The following is a 21,786-nucleotide window of genomic DNA, read 5'->3' as shown; positions in this document are numbered from 1 at the left end:
TTTTTTGCCACCATAAAAAGAGCTGCTATAAATATTTTTGTACACATAGTTCCTTTTTCCTTTTTCTTTGACCTCTTTGGGATACAGATCTAGTAGTGATATTGTTGGGTCAAAGAGTATGCACAGTTTTATAGCCCTGTGGGTATTGTTCCACATTGTTCTCCAGAGTGGTTAGACCAGTTTGCTATACCAACACTTCATTAGTGTATCTATTTTTCCCTCAACCCCCTCAGTATTTGTAATTTCTGATAGATGAGAGGTGGTACCTCAGAGTTGTTTAAATTTGCCTTTCTCTAATCAGTAGTGATTTAGAGCATTTTTTCATATGACTTTAGATAGCTTTGAATTCTTCATCTGAAAACTGCCTATTTATATTCTTTGACTATTTATCAATTGGGGAAATGGCTTTTATTTTTATAATTTGACTCAGTTCTACACTCAATATTTGTTGATAAATGAGACCTTTATCAGAGAAACTTGCTGTAAAAATTGTTGATATTACTTCATTGTCTATGGTACTTTTTAACAAAATGTAGTTTCCCTGATTATACCTTTTAATTAGGTCTATTTTTGCTTTTGCTTTGTCTGATTACTGACATGTTGTTGTTTTTTTTAGTTCAGCTAAAGAATATTAGATTCTGCTCCAGCCTTTATTTTAATTCCGTTTGTCTTTATGTTTCAAGTATGTCTTTTGTAAATGACATATAGTTGGATTCTGCTTTCTAATCAGTTCTGCTATCTGCTTCCATTTTATGAGTAAGCTCATTCCATTCATATTCACAGTTATAATGATTAATTGTGTATTTCCTTCCATCCCATTTTCTTCTATTTCTTCTTCTCTATCTCTTTTTTTCTTTTCTTTTCTTTTTTTTTTTTTTTTTTGGCTAGGCAGTGGGGTTAAGTGACTTGCCCAGGGTCACACAGCTAGTTAATGTCAAGTGTCTGAAGCTGAATTTGAACTCAGATCCTCCTGACTCCATGGCTGGTGCTCTATCCACTGTGCCACCTAGCTGCCCCATGATTACTTTTTCATGTTTACCTGTTTATGCTTTCCTTGAGTCTTGTCTCTGAATGTCAAATTTTCTATTTGACTCTGCTCTTTTCATCAGGAATGCTTGAAAGTCCTCTATTTTATTAAATATCGATTTCCCACCCTGAAAGATTATACTCAGTTTTGCTGGGTAGTTCATTCTTGGTTGTAATCCTAACTTCTTTACTTTTTAGAATATCATATCCTAAGCCCTCTTCTCCTTTAACATGGAAACCACTAAATCCTGTGTGATCTTGGCTGTGGCTCTACAATATCTGAATCATTTCTTTTGTCTGTTTGAAATATTTTCTCTTTGAAGTTGGTGTCCTAGAATTTGACTCTAATATTCCTGGGAGTTTTCATTTTGGGCTCTCTTTTAGGAGGTGAGTAATAGATTCTTTCCATTTCTATTTTACCCCCTGGATCTAAGATATCAGGGCAGTTTTCCTTGATAATTTCTTGAAAGATGCTGTTTAGGCTCTTTCTTTGATCATTACTTTCGGGTAGTCCAATAATTCTTTTTATATTTTTTTTTGGAATATTCTTTTTAAATGGTGTTGTTTTTTTTTAATTTTCAGGCAATTGGGGTTCAGTGACTCGCCCAGGGTCACACAGCTAGTGAGTGTCAAGTGTTTGGTCTGAGGCTGGATTTGAACTTGGGTCCTGACTTCAGGGCCAGTGCTCTATCCTCTGTACCACCTAGCTGCCCCTAGTCTAATAACTCTTAAATGATCTGTCCTTGATCTATTTTCCTTGTCAGTTTTTTTTATGAGATTTCACTTTTTCTTCTGTTTTTTTTCATTCTTTTACTTTGTTTTAATGTTTCTTGATGTCTCATAGAGCCATTAGCTTCCACTTGTCTAATTCTAATTTTTAAGGAATTATTTTCTTCAGTGAAACTTTTCATCTCTCTTTCAATTTGGCCAATTCTGTTTTTTAAGTTCTTTTTTACAGTGAATTTTTGTGCCTCTTTTACCATTAGGTCAATTTTGTTTTGTAAGGTATTATTTTCTTTAGTATTTTTTTGTGCCTCTTTTACTAAACTGTTAATTCTCTTTTCATAATTTTCTTGTATCACTCTCATTTCTTTCCCCAATGTTTCCTATGCCACTTTTATCTCTTTAAGTCTTCCAGGGATTCTTGCCAGGCTTGGTTTTGAGGTAGGAATTTGGTGAGGCTTCATTGGTAGCTGTCACATTGCTGTCTTCTTTGAACTTTAGGTCTTAGTCTTCCCTGCCACCGTAGTAACTTTTTATAGTCAAGTTCTTTTTGTTGTTGTTGTTTGCTTATTTTTATAGCCCATTTCTTCACTTTTAACTTTATGTTAAAGTTGGTCTCTGCTCATGTGAAGGTGGGAAGGTACTGTCCCAAGCTTAAAGCTATTGTTTTCAGAGCTAGTTCTAGAAGTCTTTGAGTTTTTGATGCTTCCAAATAGTGTGATGTGGGGACAGGCATGGTCACTGCTCTCCTGGTCTGTGCCCTGGTCTTTATTCAGCAAGGGCACCTGGTCCCCTGTAGCCACTTTGCCTAGGAGCTGAGACCAGGGCTTCTAAGAAGCTCCCTTGTGACCAATGCAAAGTTCTTCTCTCCACTCTGGAACTTATAACCCAGAACTGCATGCAAGTAATAGAGTTGCCAGTCAGTGCCAGTTGTACCCCTGCCAACAAAAGGTGCCCCATAACCTCTTTCTGACCAATTGTGTCATTCCCTCATTGTCTCTGGGCTGAGAGCTCCTGAAGCTGTTGCTCCTGCCACTATTGCCACCACAGCATATGTGGGTTCTGGACAGGCTTCTACCCCAGTGTCACAAACTTCTCCTGTCAACCTCCTGTCAACCTTCTATGTTCTCTTAGGCCTGAAAAATGTCTCACCCTGACCTTTTGTTGCACCTGCTGCTCCAAAATTTTGTTTGAGGCATTATTTTAAGGTTGTTTGGAGGGGAATGTTGATAGAGTTTAGCTGGATTGCCTCTAATCTGCCATCTTGGCTAGTGCCCCTCCCCCAATCACTAGCCCCAGTTGACTCTTATGACTGCCTGGCTTTAACTGTTACCTTTACTTACTACCTGGAAGTAGAATTTCTGGCATCTGACCCCAGGCTGCTATTACATATTTCCCATGCTTGCCCATTGGTTTCCTCATAAGTATGGTACCTATGTCCATGCAAGAATACCAGCTACCCTGAATTGGTTCCGAATCTTCTACCCCACCCAATGGACAAAAGGAATTCAACAGGGATAGATCTATGACTAGAAAGAAGATTGGATTTAGAATCAGAATCCTTTTTTTAAAAACTGGCTTTGCTATTCACTACCTGGATGAGTGTGGGAAAATACTTTTCCCTTTCTGGGTCTGATTTCCTTTTTTATAAAATGAGGGGATTGGACCAGATGATAATTGAGGTCTCTTCCAGTGCTAAATCCTGACCCTCCTCCCTTGAAATAGCTGGGGGAGATATGAGGAGGGAGCTCTGTCTCAGCTCTCAGCCACAATGACCTCTCTCCTCCCATAAAAATGCCTGTGGCTTCTGAGCATCCTTTCATCCACAGTTTGGGGGCTCAACTGTTGTTCTACATCTTTCAGGTAAATAGAAAGGAGCCCTTATTGTTAAGAATGTTAAGTTCCTTTAAAGCAATTAACTGTCCAACAGGAAAGTAGTGCTTTGAAATTCACACAATGCAAAGAACACCCCAGGATTGCCTTCAATTTCACAAAAGCTTCCAAGAATGTAGTTTAAAAGATTTTCATCTTTATAAATTCTAAGGGGGATTCTAATATAATAATAAGCAGCATTTACTTAGTACTTTAAAGTTTATAAAAAGTTTTTTTAACAAATATTATCTTATTTTATCCTCACAACAACCTTGGGAGGAAGGTGCTATTATCATCTCCATTTTACAGCTGAGGAAACTGAGTCCTTCAGAAGTTAGATGACTTGCCTAGTTAGGGTCCCATAGCTAGGAAGTATTTGAGGTTAGATTTGAATTCAGGTCTTCCTGACTCCAACATTCAACCCACTGTTCCATCTACTGGTTTTGAGAAAATATTTCATCATTTAGGAATTATGACTTCACAGTTTATAAGGTAGAATGGAAAGAATAGTAGGCTTGGAGCCAGAACTCCTACTTAAAATAAGATGAACAGAGCTGAGCATAGCAGGACTATTATTTCCTATTGTTCAGTAATTTCAGTCATGTCTGCCTCTTTGTGACCCTACTTGGGGTTTTCTTGGCAGAGATACTAGAGTGGTTTTCCATTTCCTTCTCCAGCTCATTTTACGGATGAGGAAACTAAGGCCAACAGGGTTAAGTGATTTATCCAGGGTCACATGGCTAGTCAGTGTCTAAGGTCAGATTTGAACTCACAAAAGTGAGTCATCCTGACTCCAGGCCTGGCGCTCTATCCACTGTGCCACCTAGTTCCCCCTCTGAATACTATACCTCTCTTTTCATGGAAACCTAGATCACAGAAGCTTTTTGGTTGCTGTATTGCCATGTTGATGTATATAGCCTACACCTGGTCAAAAACCCTATATCTTTTTCAAAGGAATAACTGTCTAGCTATGCCTATATGATCTTGTACTTTTTGGAGCTCAAGACTAGGATTTTCTATTTATCTCTGTTAAATTTAATCCTGTTAAATTTAGGCCATCATTTTAATTTGTCAGTATCTATACCTATCACATTCCACTCCCTGTATTGAACCCTTTCTTGTAATACAGAAAAAAGCTCATTAAAGTCAATCAACACTACAACTACATCTAAGAGCATAGGTCACAGTCCGCATCTATTGTTTGGCAGTTCTATAGTAGAAGGAGTGAAGGGTGGTTTGTCACCTGTTCTCTGGGCCAAGATGGGTCATTCTAATTCATCAGCATTTGACTGCCTTTCAATGTTGCTTTCTTTGATGTTACTGTAGTCACTATGTATGTTATTCTCTTGGTTCTACTTGCTTCACTGTGCATCAGTTTATACAGCACTTCTTAAGCTTCTCTAAATTCCTTACAGTCAATAATCCCTAATACATACTAATGTTCCAACCTGTTCACAGAAATTCAGTTTGTTTAGCCTGTCCCCAATCAATGGATGTGTACTTTTTTTCCATTTAGGGGTTGGGCAGGTAGTGGTGGGTTTGCTCAATTCTACTTTTGATAATTGCTGCTTTATAACACCATTTAAGATTTGGTACAACTAGGCCACCTTCCCTTGCATTTGTTTTCATTAGTTCTCTTGATATTCTGGAACTTTTATTCTTCCAGATGAATTTTGTTATTGTTTTTTCTAGCTCTATAAAATAATTTTTGGTAATTTGATTGGTATGGCACTGAATAAGTAAATTAATTTAGGTAGAATTATCATTTTTATTATATTAGTTCAGCCTACCCATGAGCAACTGATATTTTTCCAGTTATTTAGATCTGACTTTATTTGTGTGAAAAGTGTTTTGTAATTGTGTTCACATAGTTCCTGAGTTTGTTTTGGCAGGTAGATATTTTATCCCAAATATTTTATGTCTACTGTGACTTTAAATGGAGTTTCTCTTTCTATCTCTTGCTGTTGGGCTTTGTTAGTAATATATAGAAATGCCAGTGATTTATGTGGGTTTATTTTATATCCTACGACTTTCTAAATTTGTATTATTTCAAGTAATTTTTTATTTGATTCTCTAGGGTTCTCTAATTATGCCATCATATCATCTGCAAAGAGTGATAGCTTTGTTTCTTCCTTGCCTATTATAATTCCTTCAATGTCTTTTTCTTCTCTTGTTGCTAATGCTAACATTTCTAGTACAATATTGAATAACAATGGTGATAATGGACATCCTTGTTTTAGCCAAGATCTTAGTGGAAGGGGCAGCTAGATGGCATAATGGATAAAGAACCCACCCTGGATTCAGGAAGACCTGAGTTCAAATCTGGTCTCACTTGACACTCACTAGCTATGTGACCCTGGGCAAGTCACTTAACCCTATTGCCTAGCCAAAAAAAAAATCTTATTGGAAATGTTTCTAGCTTATCCCCATTACATATAAGGCTTGCTGATGGTTTTAGATAGATACTACCTGTCATTTTAAGGAATACTCCATTTATTCCTATGCTCTCTAGTGTTGTATTTTGTCAAAAGCTTTTTCTGCATCTATTGAGATAATCATGGTTTCTGTTAGTTTTGTTGTTGATATGGTCAATTATGCTGATAGTTTTGTATTCCTTTCTATCTCCATTCAATTTTCTCCAGAGGTCAACCACATCTAACTTTTCTAAAGTTCTATTCATCTCCTTAACTCCTTTCTTGCTTATTTTGTGGTGAGATTTATCTAATTCTGAGAGGGGGAGGTTGAGGTTCCCCACTAGTATAATTTTATTATGTATTTCTTCTTGTAACTCCCTTAACTTCTCCTCTAGGAATTTAGATGCTATACCACTTAGTGCATATATGTTTAGTAATGATATTACTTCATTGTCTATGGTACCTTTTAGCAGGATGTAGTTTCCTTCCTTATCTTTTTTAATTATATCTATTTTTGTTTTTGCTTTATCTGAGATCAGGATTGCTACTCCCACTTTTTTCACTTCAGCTGAAGCATAATATATTCTGCTCCAGCCTTTTACCTTTACTCTGTGTGTATCCCTCTGCTTCAAATATGTTTCTTATAAACAACATATTGTAGGATTATGGTTTTTAATCCCTTCTGCTATCTGCTTCCATTTTATGAAAGAGTTCATCCCATTCACATTCACAGTTATAATTACTATGTGTCTTTCTCTCCATCCTATTTCCCCCTCTGCCCTCCTTTATGCTTTTCTTTTTCCTTTCTCCCTTTCCCTCCTCATTAGTGTTTTTGCTTTTTGACCACTGCCTCCCTCAATCCATCCTCTCTTCTATTATCCCCCTCCCTTTTCTTTTCCCTTTCCCCTCCTACTTCCTATAGGGTAAGTTAGATTTCTATACCTAACTGATTATGTTATTCCCTCTTTGAACCAAATCTGTTGAGAGTAAGGTTCAAACAATGCTCTTCTCCCTCCCTTCTTTCCCTCTACTGTAATAGGTTTTTGTGCCTTTTCCTGTAATGTGATTTGCCCTTGTCTGCCTCCTCCTTTCCTTTTCTCCCAGTACAATCCTTTAATTAGATCCACTTAATCCACTTCATTAGATACACTTAGCCCACTTAATTAGACTTTTTATCATTACATCGAAGTCAATTTATACCCTCCCCCTCTATCTATGTATACCCCTTTTAAATTGTGTAGTAACAATACAGTTCTCAAGAGTTACAAGTGTCATCTTCCCTTGTAGGGATGTAAACAGTTTGCCTTTATTAATAACGTGTTGTTGTTTTTTTCTGTCCTGTTTACCTTTTTATGACCCTCTTGAGTCTTGTGTTTGAAGATCAAATTTTCTGTTGAACTCTGATCTTTTCATCAAGAAGGTTTGGAAGTCCCCTATTTCATTGAATGTTCATCTCCTCCCCTGAAAGATTATGCTCAATTTCAATGGGTAGTTGATCCTTGGTTGTAATCCAAGTGAGAGCAACTTACTTCTTACTCCGCCATCTTGGCTCTCAGAAGCGGAAGCCTCAATTCTACTTTTAAGGAAATATATCACCTTTAATGACTGCTGGAGGCTTTCCTGTCTCTCAGAAAACACAGGTGGAGACACCCAAGGGTTTTACCCAGAGTATGAGAGAGCAATCCAAAGCCTATGAATTTGGAAGATTTTTCCAGCAGCTTTCATGGTTCTCAAATAGATTTTTAGATCCCTCAGGCAATAGCACCTTCTTGATGTTTCCTTAAATATATTAATTTGCTTCTTCAACATCAGTAAATGGATTCATGACTTTAGGGATTATCTGGGACAGTGTGTTAATCCCACTTAAGTTTTCTGCTATTCTCCAACATGGGTTTGAATCTATGATCTTTTTCCTTTCCTCCTTTCCTTCTTCCCTGCTGATTAAAGGAGGCAAACGCATCTCAGAATTCTCTCAAACCAAACAGACAGCATCAAATCTGTGAGGGGAAAATCAGATAAGTCATTGGAAAGCCTGTGGCTTTCAGATTTCTCACCATGAGTAGTTAGTTGCCTTCCCCAGGGCTGCGTCCCTCTCTTAATTCAGATGATTCAGCATTGTAGAGGTTGCATGGGAAATGGAGAGGATATTGGATTGGGAGTCAGGAAGACCTGAGTTCACATCCTGACTCTGACACTTACTAGCTATATGACCATGAGCAGGTGACTTAACCTCTCTCACTCTGTAAAATGGGAGGGATAACACTGGCCATAGCTACCTTCACAGAATTCTTTGCAGTCATGCCCAATTGAGATAATATGTGTAAAATGTTTTGCAAAAATTAAAGTGACATATAAATATTAGCTACAATGATTATTATTACCAGGAGATATATATATATCTCCTGGTAATAATAATCATAATTACCTTATATGTACTATAGAAGCCTTAGAAACTCTTTATTCTTTAAAGGAGCATTTGAAATTATCTTTAATTTGAAACTTTCATTTTACAAATAAAGGAATTGAGGCCCAAAAACAAGAAGTGGATTGCTCAAGCTAGTTATGGACAGAGCCAGTGCTAGAATTCTTCCAATACCCCAAACTTTAATACAGGGCATTCCAAAAGTCTTAGAGACATTTTAAGCTATTGGAAACTATTAAAGAGTGCATCAGTACTAAGACTTTTGGGACACCCAGTATATGATGCCCACATTCCTTTGGCAGGAATTCTATCGCTACACTCAAAGTGAAGGGAACAATGAAAGCAGTTATAGAGACTTGTAAGGTTTAGAGTTGGAGGCCACCTAGGAGCCTTAAAAGACCTTATTTTATCCCACTCATCTTGTGGATGAGGAAACTGAGGCTCAGAAGAGGAAAGTGAGTTCAGGTGGGATACAGGAAGGCCTCACTTCAAATCTGGCCTCAGCTACTTACTACCTCTGGGACCCTGGACAAGTCACTCTATTTGCTTCAGTTTCCTCAGCTGTAAAATGGGGATCATGATAGCACCTACCTGCCTGGGTTGTTATGAGTATCAAACAACAGAATGTAAAGCTCTTTGCACAGTGCCTGGTATATAAGTAGACTCTATAGAAATGCCAGCTATCATTCAAGTGACTTATCCCATGTCATACTAGGCTAGAGAGAATTCTGGCTCAAAAATACTTTGGCCTGATAGATAATCGCCTCCCTTCCCAAGATCCTCATGGGTAACCACAGCCTAAAAAGGTGAGAAGTATAACCTGGTTACCATGAGATATTGGTGTCTAAGGGTGCACAAGCACCACCACCACTGATAACAACTGACATTTATAGTCCACTTTAAGGTTTGGAAAATGCTTTACAAAAATTATCTTTTTGCTCCCTTACAACAGTCCTGGGAAGTAAGTGCTATAGTTATTATTATCTCCATTTTATATAAGAGGTAACTGAGACTCAATGAACCTTATCATAATGAAATGATTTATTTGTTTTTATTACATTTTCATACTATGTATTTTATATTATCCCTAAAGTCATGAATCCACTTTCTGATATTGAAGAAGCAAATTGTATTATATGTTTATATTATATTGTAAATGCATTTAAATTTATGTATATTTTATATTGATATATTATAAATAATTTGTTGTTCAGCCATTTTTCAGTCGTGTCCAACTCTTCATCATCCCATTTGAGCTTTTCTTGACGACATCCCAGAGTGGTTTGCCATTTCCTTCTCCAGCTCATTTTACAGATGAGGAAACTGAGGCAAACAGGGTTAAGTGACTTTCTCAGGGTCACATAGCCTAGTGTCTGTGGCAGGATTTGAACTTAGGAAGATGAGTTTGACTCCAGGCCCAGTGCCCTATCCACTACACCACCTAACTGCTCTACATAAATAATATTATCATTTAATTAATTTATTAATAAATTAATAAAAATAAATAAATGGTTTGCTCAGGGTTCCATAGCTAGTAAGAGTCAAGAGTGAGTTCTGAACCAAGATCGTGGTACAGTGACACCAGTTATGGTGTCAGAAGACTTGGGTTCAAATCCTACTGCCACTTACTACTTGTATGACCTTGAGTGAGTCACTTAACCTTCCTAGGCCTACAATTTCCTCATATGTAAAATGAGAGAATCATAGGATCATATATTTAAGGTTTCAAAGGCCATTGAGCCAAACCCCATCATTGCATAGATGAGGAAACTGAGGCACATAGAATCTAATTGACTTCCTCAAGGATTTGGACTAGATGACCCCTAAGGTACCTTCCAGCTCACAATCCATAAACCTGTGATCTTCAGTGTTCTTCATAATTCCTGGTGCAAAAATAGCTTCCGTGTGGGGTTAAAGATTAAACCTCTGATTTCTTTCTTCTGAGGAACTCCTAGTGAGGAATTCCCTCTCCTAGCACCTTCTCTGAAACGTATAGTCTTAGAGGGTCACCTGGAGAACTGATCCAGGATAACTTGTCCAGGATGATGCAGCCAACATGTGTTAGAGGAAGGATTTGAACTCAGGTCTCCTTGGCCTCAAAGCTATCTCTCTATCCTTTACCCCATACTACCTTCCATAGAGGATATGGATATGCTCCTATGGAGCATATTGGTAACTCATTGTTTTCTTTTCTCAATTCAACCCATTCGGTCCCCCAGAAAGTTTTCTCCAATGCTTGGAACCAACATTTTATTTGCAATGAAGGGGGTTTTGGGGGGTGTTTTTTGTTTCTCAAATCAGAGACACTTCTAACTTGACCCACCCAACACCCCCATCCAATGCACCTTCCCTTACAACAAAGAAAAACAACTAGACATAGGCCACTAAGAGTGTTTACAACATTTGGCACTAAGTCCACCACTTTTTCCAAGGAAAAGAGAGCATTCTGTTCAGCGTCCCTTCTACGAGGCCATGAACAGACACGTTTACTCGGCATGACTGTGTCATAGTATACTTTTTATTTACATGATTGTAGGCGTCATAAATATTGTTTTCTTAGTTTCTCCTAAAGCTTCTGAAAGGTCCTGTCAATTGAGAAGTGGGCAGAATGAATGAGTTGGGGCAAGAACAGAGCACTGGAAAGAGGTTGGAGCATTATTCTGTCAAGTTCCTATCCATTTATTGCTGCCCTTCACCTTTTTTCTTCTTCCTTGGTCTATGTAGGAAAGACGAACACTTAAAAGAATAAGGAAGATGGAGAAGGCTTCCAAACTGCTGGCTAAGCAAGAGGAATTCAAAAGGCTATACAAGGCACAGGTAAAGAGATGGTTGGCATCTTGTGATTTTAGTTATGAGTGCTGCATGAGTTCATTGCTGATGAGGTGATAGTTATGAGGTGGGAGTGGGGAGGCAGATTATCATCATTGCTATGTGAAAGGATGAGAGGGTTAAATTCTAACTGTGTGAACTAAGGTCCTCCAAGGAGGATTCTAAAGCTGGGCCATATGGGGATCTGCTGAAAGAAAAGAGGTTGTTCAGTCTGAGAAGAGAAAACTTGGTAGAGGAGCTGGAGTGGGTAGGAAGGGCATGATAATGATCATTAAATATCTGAAGGGATATATATGTATGTATGTATATGTGTGTATTCTTACATATATGCAAGGAGGACGGAAGGAAGAAGAGAGAGAAGAAAGGAAGGGAGGGAAGGAGGGAGGGAGGAAGGAAGGAAGAAAAGAGAAGTGAGGGAGGGAGGGAGGAAGGAAGGGAGGAAGGAAGGAAAAGAGGGAGGAAGGGAGGGAGGAAGGAAGGAAGGGAGGAAAGAGAAGTAAGGGAGGGAGGGAGGAAGAAGAGAGAGAAGAAAGGAAGGGAGGGAGAAAAGAAGGAAGAGAAGGGAGGAAGGGAGGAAGCAAAGAAGGAAGAGAAGGGAGGAAGGGAGGAAGCAAAGAAGGAAGGAAAGGAGGGAGGGAGGAAGGAAGGAAGAAAAGAGAAAGGAGGGAGGGAAGGAAGGAGGAATGAGGGAGGAAGGAAGGAAGGAATGGAGGGAGGAAGGAAAGATGAAAGGAAGAAAGGGGTGGAGGGAGGAAGGGAGGAAAGAAGGAAGAGAGAGAGAGAGTAAGAGAAAGAGGAAAGGACTTGTTCTGCTTGGATCCAAAGCTCAGAACTAGGACTAAGAAGGGAGACTTGCATAGAGACAATTGTAGTGGAAAATACACAGGGTTTCTAGTCGCTAGCTGTGTGACCTTGGGCAAGTCATTTCCCTAGCCTGGGCCTCAGTTTCCACAAAATGCAAAATGAAGGAGTGAGACTATATTGTCAAGATCTCTCCAAATTCTAAATCCCATAATCCTTTGAGGAAGAATTTCCAAATAATGAGAACTTTTAGATAGTGGAATGGCTGCCTTGGGTGGTAGGAAGTCTCCTGTCAGTCCAAGCAAAGGCTTGGCACCCTTCGTCAGGCTTCTTGTAGAGGGAATTCATGGTGTGGCAGGGTGACTTCTGAGAGTCTCAGATTCTGTGAAAAAGAGAAATATTTAGGGGTCATCCAGGTTGTGCTTAACTTTGTAGTACAACAACTAACTCAAATAGAAATGTGACCACTAATCTGTATGTAAGGATCTCTGTGGCTGTGTATTGACTTAGTTTTCAAATGTGATATCATCTATGCTTAATTGTATTTTTATTTATTTTGTTAAGAATTTCCCAATTACATTTTAATCTGGTTGGGCTGTATTTGGGAAGGTTATTGGCAGACGGTCAGGTGTCTGATACTTCTGTAGTACAGTTAAGAAAGCTCTAGCTCTGAAGTCAGAGGACCTGGGTTCAAATTCTGCCTCTGCTGCTTACAATCTGTGTGACCTTGTCAAGTGACTTAACCTCCTTGGCCCTCAGTTTCTTCATCTGTAAAATGAGGGGGTGGGGCTAGATGGCTTCTGAGGTCCTATCAAGATCTCTGATCCTGTGACCCTCTAACCTTCACTGACAGGGAACTCACTACCTCCTGAGGCAGTCGATGAGTACTTGGTCTACCCTGTTGTGGTCCCCTCTCACACCCAAAGAAAGTCAGTTCCCATTAGTTCCCTTTGTGCCTCGCCTCATAACTCTGTATGTGTGAGTGTGAGTGTGTGTGTGTGTGTGTGTGTATGTGTGCACGCGTGCGTGTGAGTTGACAAGTTCATTTGCGTACGCCATTTTGCAGGCTATCCAGCGTCAGTTAGAAGAGGTGGAAGAACGCCAAAGAGCCTCGGAGATCCAGGGTGTCGAGCTGGAGAAAGCGCTGAGAGGAGAGTCAGGTAGGCCGATTTGGTTTGACAAATTACACTCGGGCAGCCTGACCTCCTTGGGGCGGCCGTCCACTGGCAGCTAGACACGGAGCAATGAGGTCTCTCTGTGGATCTGTCAACAGGAACATTTGTGGTCAAAGCTAAAACTGCTTCAGAGTTTCACAATCCAATTGTTAGCGAGACTAACTTCAGATTGCCAGCCGAATGAGTCTGCGCCTTGGCCCCCTAACCAAGTTACCACTGGGGCAGTGCGGGCCAGTACTCAGCTAGCTGATGGGGAAGCTCTCTGCAAGGCTATCAGTAATGAGATTAGGGGATGATTAAGGCAAGGAACATACAGGCCGGGAGACACAGAGAGTCACAGCCACGTTGGATTGGGACTGCGGGCAAGAGCTGGGACACTAGCATCCTAGTAATTCTGAAAATACCATGTAGACGAGCCTCCCCAACCTCCTGCCCCCCAACCCATATGTCTGTGTGTCTCTGAGCTAGTGAATATGAGGGTGCATGGACCTGCATGTCAGTATTTACCACAGATATATCTGCTCCAAAGCTATAGAAAAGGAGGGAGGGAGGGAGGAAGGAAGGAGGGAAGGAAAGAAGGAAGGAGGGAAGGAAAGAAGGAAGGAAGGAAGGAAGGAAAGAAGGATGGAAGGAAGGAAGGGAGGAAGGGAGGGAGGGAGAAGAAAGGGAAGAAGTAAGGGAGGGAGAGAGGAAGGAAGGAAGGAAGGGAGGAAGGATGAAAGGGAGGGAGGGAAGGAAAAGGAAGGAAGAAAGGAGGGAGGGGAAAAGAAGGGAAGAAAGAAGAAGGGATGGAAGAAGGAAGAAGAAAGGAAGGAAAGAGCGAAGGGGAGGGAAGGAGGGAAAGGGTAGGAGGAAGGAAGAAGGGAGGGAGGGAGAAGAAAAGGAAAAAGTAAGAGAGGGAGGGAGGAAGGGAGGGAGGAATGAAGGAAGGGAGGGAGGGAAGGAGAAGGAAGGAAGAAAGGAAGGAAAGAAGGAAAGAAGGGGAGAGGAAAGGGAGGGAAGAAGGGAGGAAGGAAAGAAGGATGGATAGATTTGTTCTACCTGGATCCAAAGATCAGAGCTAGCACTAAGGAGGGAGGCTTGCATAGAGATAATTGTAGTGGAAAGTGCATGAGGTTTCTATTTTCTGACTGTGCAACCTTAGGCAAGCCCCTGCTCCAATTGGACTTCAGTTTCCTCATGAGCAAAATGATGGAGTTAGACTGGATTGTCAAGACATCTCCTCTGACTCCATCTAGTACTTTTCTTGAACCACAGCTAGGCTGTAGAATGGGGGTATTGATTCCCTCATGGCTCACAAGGCTGTAATGAGAATCAAATTATCAACCTGTATGTCCATACTTCTGTTATTCAAAAGAAGATTCAAGCACACAGTAGGCACTTCATAAATATTCATTGACTGATTAACTAGTCAAGGAGTCAGTGGACCTGAGTTCTGACACTTACTGCCTGGGTGCACTTGGGCAAGTTATTACTCTCTGCGTGGTCCCCTCCTTCAATAATGCAAATAGCCACTCCTCCGTGCCCTAGAAGACAGTTTCATGAAATGCTGTGGCAAAAAAGAATGATTAGTATTATTTGTTGGTCATGAGGTGATAAAGCTCTCTACAGTCAGTTAGCTGGTCAGGTCTTGGGAAATAGACCCCCAGTTTATTACAGGACTACTCTTTAAAGCCCTTCTAGTTTGTTAAGAGGTGCCAGGCCCTTCTTCCCACTAGTCTAGCCTTTGAGAACCCAGGATTGCCTCCACCTCACAAAGAGGCATCAAGGGAGGACCTTAGCAAAAGGTTTAACACGTGGTAAATACTTAACAAAAAACTAGGGGGTGTATTGAATTGACTAGAATAGGGACAGGCTGTGAGGTGCATTAGAAAGAGCCCTGACTTTGGTGTGAGAAGGCCTGGATTCACATCTCATTTTTCAACCATTTAGTAGTTGTGTGATTTTGGGCAAGTCATGAACCTCCCTGAGCCTCAGTTTGCTCATCTATAAAATGGAGAGAATAGTCCCTGCTCTAATGGTTGTGAACATCCCATGAGAGTAATGACCATTAAATGTTTCTTAACTATAAAGCAAGATATCATTATTAGTTATTATTACTTAAATTATTTTAAGGTTTAAAATATGAGTGCTGATAAACATTTAATGGATTTCTCTTCCAATGGCCCAGATTCATCCGTCAGAAATGAATGTTTGCAAAATGAATTTATATCTCTTGATCATGTTCTGCTCTAGTAAGAAATGGTTAATATCAGTCAGTCACCCTTATTAAGTGCATTCTGTGTGCTGGGTCCAAGTGATGGGAGTACAAAGAAAGACAAAACAGTCCCTGCCCTCAAGAACCTTACAATGTAAAGTAGGAAACAATGATCAGACAAGCACACACATACAAGTTATGCACAGTATATGTTGTAAATAATGAAGAGATGGAAGGTGTTTGCATTATGAGTTGGGAGAGGCTTCCTATAGAATATGGGATGTTACTTGGGTCTTGAAGGAAGCCAGGGAAGGTAAGAGATGGAGATGAGAAGGGAGAGCATTGCAAGCATTGGGGGACAGCCAGAGAAAATGCTGGGAGCCAAGCAATGGAGGGTCTTGTTCAAGGAACAGCCAGGAGATCAGTGTCACTGGATCAAAGAGTATCTGGGGCATTGGGGCGGCTGGGGCCGGATTTTAAGGTGTAAGAAGACTGGAAAGTTGTGGTTTTGTTGTTGTTGTTTTTTGTGGGGGAAGGTTATAAAGAGCTTTGGATACCAGATGATTTTGTAATTCTCTGTCCATTTGAATTAAAGCCAGTGCCCTTAACCTCCCAAGTTTCTGTGCCTATGCGGTACAATGGAAAGAGCCCTGGATTTGGAGTTCAAGGACCTGGATTCAAATCCTACCTCTCCACTCTCTACCTTTATGACTCTAGCAGCTAGGTAGGTGGGCCAATGGGTAGAGTATTGGACTTGGAGTCAGGAAGCCTGCTTCAGATACTTCCTAGCTGTGTGACCTAGGGCATGTCACTTATCCTCTGTCTACCTCAATTTCCTTATCTATAAAATGGGGATAGTTATAATATAATAATAATAATAATAATAATAATAATGAGATATTTGTAAAGCATTTTTGCAAACCTTAAAGCACTATATAAATGCTAGCTATTATTATTATTATTCTCATTAGGCAAGTCACTTTGTCTCTCTGAACCCCAGTTTACTTACCCATAAAATGAGGGGGTTGGTTGGTCTAGATGACCCCTGAGGGCCATTCCATCTCTCTAAATGTAGGATCCAACAAACAAGAAATCCCCTGTAATGGCATCTGGAAACTTATCATACTCAAAATGGCAGGGAAACTCATTTTTACAGAACAGAGACCATGGAGAAGGCATATAAACTAGAATTAATTCCACATTTTTCCCCCAGTTTGTCCTAAAGGATCTACTCTCATTAACGCAGCATCTTAATTGCTGCCCATTTGAGAAAGAAAGATCAGTAGCCTATACTGCATTGAATTTTAATGATAGAAACCTGACTTTGAAAAGTTTCTCCTCCCCAGGCTCCCTGGTATAGCAGGGAGGTATAGCAGAAGGGAGGGTTGAGGTATAAGGGAAAGAAGAACACCCAATCTGTTTTGCAGCTGTGGTCTGACAGCTGCCTCCATGCTCTGCCCAAATCTCATCAGCTGGAAGATTGATTCAGCTCATTCCCTTTACATCCTTAGTAATTTGATTCCTTCTGTTAAGTTTATGGGCCCTTTCTGTGGGAATTGGTTTGGGCGGAGGCAGAGACGCAGCTGAACCAAAGGGTGAGATGGTCTCTCTGGCCACAGCTCCCAAGCAACCCAAATGCAAGGTTGCAAACCAGGCATGAGAATTAATACACTAACTTATAATAACATTTGGGACATAACAATGCTCTTCTGTGGTTTCATATTCCATTCAACCCCTGACAAAAAGGTACCCTTTTGCTTAATGAATGACCGATGCTTATTAGGTTAAGTTGTATTTGAATCTGCCTGTGCTTATCCAGTTCAAGTGATTTAATAGGCATTATTTAATAGGTATTATTAGGATAATTAGAAAATGATCACAGTTAAGCAATAATATTGAGCTGGGAAGGCTGTGAATAACTGAATTTAGAGCTAGCCCTTCGAACACTAGCCCTCAGTGACAGTTATGCAACTGGCCTCTAATAATGATGGGCGCTGGGCCTGAAAAGACCCTTTGTTCGTGGGAGTTATTCATCAGCCGCCGGCACTGAATTGGAAAGGGCCCCCGCGTGGGCTCAAAACAAAATGCTGAGGAGCAAAATGAGGCTTTGATGATCTCCTAATTGCAGCGACAACAATTCCGGCTTTCTCTTTTCTAACTGTCAGAAATCATCTCGCAGTCCCAGGAATGATTTTCCCCTTCTTTGTCAAGGGAAGCAAAAAACCTCAGAGCCCACCCCAGACACAGCTGCAGGGAGCTTTTTAGCAAAGCATGGGTGGGTTTTTTTCCCCCAGAGCACTTAGGGGTGGGTTATAGGAATGACTGCCTATGTTTAGAATCAGAGCTTTAGAATAGGGGTCCCCAGGTAACATGAAGAAGAACCATGAGCCCATGTAAGGATTCTGCCCAGAAGTGGGATGCCATGTATATCCTTTCCCCTAGCCTAACCTCCCAGAAGTCTTGCCAGAGGCTGGCCCTTATTTATTTATTTAATTCTGACTTTTCATGACAAATGGCTTATTTATTTATTATTATTACTATTATTAATTATAATAATAATAATAATATTTGTGACACTTACAACACTGGACTTCTCACTTAAGGCCCTTAGTGTGTCTATGTTAGGTAGTGCCTTCCTTCAACCTATAGACTACAACATTGGCAATGTATCATTTATCCAGCAAGGGAGTGCAATGTCTGAGTTGTCCACCTGGTGGTGCTCTACTTGAATTATCAACTAAGTGGTGTGCTCACAGAAACTGAGCTACTGCTCTATGAAGTAGTGAGAGCAGGGATGGTGTTTTGCCTTTCTTTTTGTATCTCTAGGTAGTGCAGTGGCAAAAGGGTGGGGCCTAGAGTCAGGAAGACCTGAGTTCAAATCCAGCCTCGGATACATATTAGCTATGTGACTCTTGGCAAGTCACTTAACTCTGTTTGCCTCAGTTTCCTCATCTGTAAAATGAGCTGGAAAAGGAAATGGCAAACCACTCTACTATCTTTGCCAAGACAAACCCATATTGGGTCAGGAAGAGTCAAACTCGACTGATCACCAAAAGCATTTACCTGGAACATAGTAAACACGTAATAAAATGTTTGTTGACTGACTAAGTGGGTGCAGCATCCCTGATGGCCACCAGAGGGTGCTCAAACTTCAAACACATAGGCTACTTCACCCAAAGCCAGCCCTACACCCAAAGTAATTTGGATTAACCTTCTCTAAAAGGGTCTGAAATTAATATAGGGGATAAAATGGAATATTGCTCTAAAATATTAAAACATAAATTCTGCTATCTGTACCTAACTCACAAACTCCCACTTTATATTAATTTCCTTCTCTCAGTTCTTGTCCCATTTCATTCACAAAATTCAGTCTCACCAATGCTAAGATCATGTAATTGATCATACATAGAAGAAAGTGAAAAGGAAATAGACCAGGCACTCTTGTATGGAGGTATCTGCCTCCGACCATCTCCTAAACCTCCTCCAATTGCCTTTACAGATACTTGAGGAGGCAGCTGCTCTGAACCTGGAGTCAGCACCTGAGTTCAAAGCCAGCCTCAGACATTTACTAGCTTTGCAACTCTAAATAAGTTACTTAACCTCTTCCACCAGATTTGAGCTCAGGTCTTTCTGACCCCAGGCTCAGCTCTCTGGCTACTTTTTAGTAGTTGCTTAATGAATGTGGGATTAAATCTAGCAAAGTGGGGCCCCACCTCACTTAGCCTAGTCAGTCCCCATCTGCAGAATCTTGTTTATTTCTGGATACCATATTTTTAAGCGAGATACTGACAAATTGAAGTATATTTAGACAAGGCCAACCGAGATGATAAAGTCATATGAAGAGCAGGTGAATGCATTGAAGACGTCTAGCCTGCAAGACTGAAGACTTAGGAGGGACATGAGAACAGTTTACAAATATTTTAAGTACTGCTATATGGAAGAGGGATTAGACTTGTTCTTCTTGGTCCCAGATAGCACAACCAGGAGCAATAGGTGAAAGTGATGGAGAGACAGATTTCATTTTATTACAAGGAAGAACTTTCTAACAATTCAAGCTGTGTAAGAAACAGAAGGATTAATCAAAATTGAGAGTTCCTGGTTATAGGGAAATGTTTAAGGAAGAGCCTAGATGATTATTTGTCACCTATTCATTAGTTCATTCATTCATTCATGCAGAAAGGCACTGAGTTCAAATCTAGCCTCAGACGCTTTGTGTAGTTATGTGACCTGGACAAGTGGAAAGACATTGGGGTTAAGTGCTAGTGCTCTGTCAGGAAAGCTACAGCAGGGCTACCTAAGATTTTGTGTGTGTGTGTGGGGGCGGGGTGTTGAACCAAGAGATTGCTGCAGTCCTTTCCAACCCCAAGGTTGGATTCTGTGATCTTCATTTCCTTGTATTTTTATTATGAACTTAACCATCAACAAGTAAGAAAATTTCAATATACAAAGAACAGAAAAGAGGGCTATCTATGAAGCTGTGAACTGCTGTTTCACAGTTTTTAAAAGTATAAATAAGTATAGTACATCTTACGTAGATGCATATGAATATAGATGTCAATATATGAGTATGATTATAGATCTCTAAGTATATGTATGTGTATATAAGTGTATGTAGGTAGATGTATGTATATATATATATATCTTTGTGTGTATGTGTATATATGTATATATAAATATACCCCTGCTTAATTGTAGCGATATCAAATTAAAAAAAAAGAGGGCCACTAAGCCATATATAAGGCTCCCCCAAAAGCCACATGTTGACTTAGAAAACCATACATGAACATTATATATATTCTATTGTATTTGATTTATTTTGTTAAGTGTTTCCCAATTACATTTTTAATCTGGGTCAGGCTGCACTCACTAGCACAGTGCCAGGCACATAGTAGGCACCTAAAAATGCCTATTCATTTATTGAATGGTTACTACCTAGCTGACCTTGAGCAAGTGTCTTCATGTGTTCAGACCTCATTTGTCACCTATAAAATGAAAAGGTTGAACGGGATAGACTCAAAGATCCCTTCCAGTTCAAAATCAGGAATAAGTTTTTTCTTGATTGCCTGTTATATCTGTGCTAGGTACTGTGGGGAATGTGACCACTACCTTCAGGGGGCTTACAATCTAGTCAGTATAGCCAGAGAGGACTAGCATATGTTCAGGTTAGCAAAACAAGATATTAGCTTACTTGACATAATGAAGTACTGAATTGTAGGCATGGAATTTTGGTGCTCTGGGAGTTCAAAGGAGAGATAGATGGAGATAGAGAAAGAGAGACAAAGAGATTTAGAGAAAGAGAGAAGAGAGAGAGAGAAGAGAGAGAGAGAGAGAGAGAGAGAGAGAGAGAGAGAGAGAGAAGGCTAGAGAAGTCAGGGAAGGCTTCATGAAAAAAGTGAGAAGAACTGTGCCTTAAAGGATTTGATTAGATAGAAGAAAGAGAGGAAGACATTTCAGGAAAGAGATATCAAATTATTTTAAGATAAACAATGAACTATCCCATTGATTTTGTGATTCAAGTCCACCTCCAATTTCAGTATAAATATGTGTGCATGTAATCTCCTATCTCATTTCATGTTTGTTAAGTTTGAGACATGTTAGGCACCTGAGTGGCTCAATGCATAGAGAACTGGACTCGGATTCAGGAAGACCTGAGTTCAAATTCTGCCTCAGACACATACAAGCTCTGTGGTCCTGGGCAAATATCTTAGCTTCTAGCTGCCTCTATTTCCTTCTCTGTAAAATAGGAATAGCTCCCCACCTGACGGGGCTTGTTGTGAGGATTAAATGGGATAATATTTGTAAAACTCTTTGCACATCTTAAAGATCTATATATTATTATTGGGTTCAAAAAAGTCAACCACATAAGTATAGAATGGGGAAGTTGTTAGATAGTAGTATGTGTAAAAGTGCTCCAGGAATTAGAGATAACCACTGACCCAATATTAAGCCGACAGTATGATATAGCAACCAAGAAAAGCTCAAGATTTTAGGCTATATTAAGAGAGGCCTGATGTATAGGCTGTTTTGTGATGTCAGGGGAAATAGAGGAAGGCCTCTGTCATGTCATTTAGACCCTCTGTGGCAGAGGACACAGACAGTAGTCACGTAGGATGGGTGGGCAAACACTGATGGGTTGTGATCTGCAGTGCCAGAGAATACTTCCAAATCAGTGAGGTCACAGATCTGTTTGAGTATACAGGCTGAAGAAAGGGACAGTCCTGCCACTCTGAAGCTAGTCAAACTGTAATGTGTAATGTCATTGAACCACCAAAGGGTGCTGACTCATGTTCACTGGGGAGCCCCACGCCTACCATAGTGGTTTTCATA

The 21,786-nt window shown here is 40.2% G+C and overlaps 1 protein-coding gene across 1 annotated transcript in view; it reads left to right on the top strand.

The window, feature by feature from the left end:
• MICAL2 (microtubule associated monooxygenase, calponin and LIM domain containing 2) overlaps nucleotides 1-21,786 on the top strand; it is a 156,545-nt gene that overhangs the window by 112,491 nt on the left and 22,268 nt on the right. The window contains exons 26-27 of the mRNA XM_027852564.1: nucleotides 11,182-11,274; nucleotides 13,154-13,247. Coding sequence (XP_027708365.1) covers nucleotides 11,182-11,274; nucleotides 13,154-13,247 — 187 coding nt within the window. The remainder of the gene's footprint in view (nucleotides 1-11,181; nucleotides 11,275-13,153; nucleotides 13,248-21,786) is intronic.

Source organism: Vombatus ursinus, unplaced genomic scaffold (assembly GCF_900497805.2).
Source record: "Vombatus ursinus unplaced genomic scaffold, bare-nosed wombat genome assembly UNPS02009770.1, whole genome shotgun sequence".
Classification (NCBI taxonomy): Eukaryota; Metazoa; Chordata; class Mammalia; order Diprotodontia; family Vombatidae; genus Vombatus; species Vombatus ursinus.
This window is presented reverse-complemented; position numbering and strand designations above follow the sequence as displayed.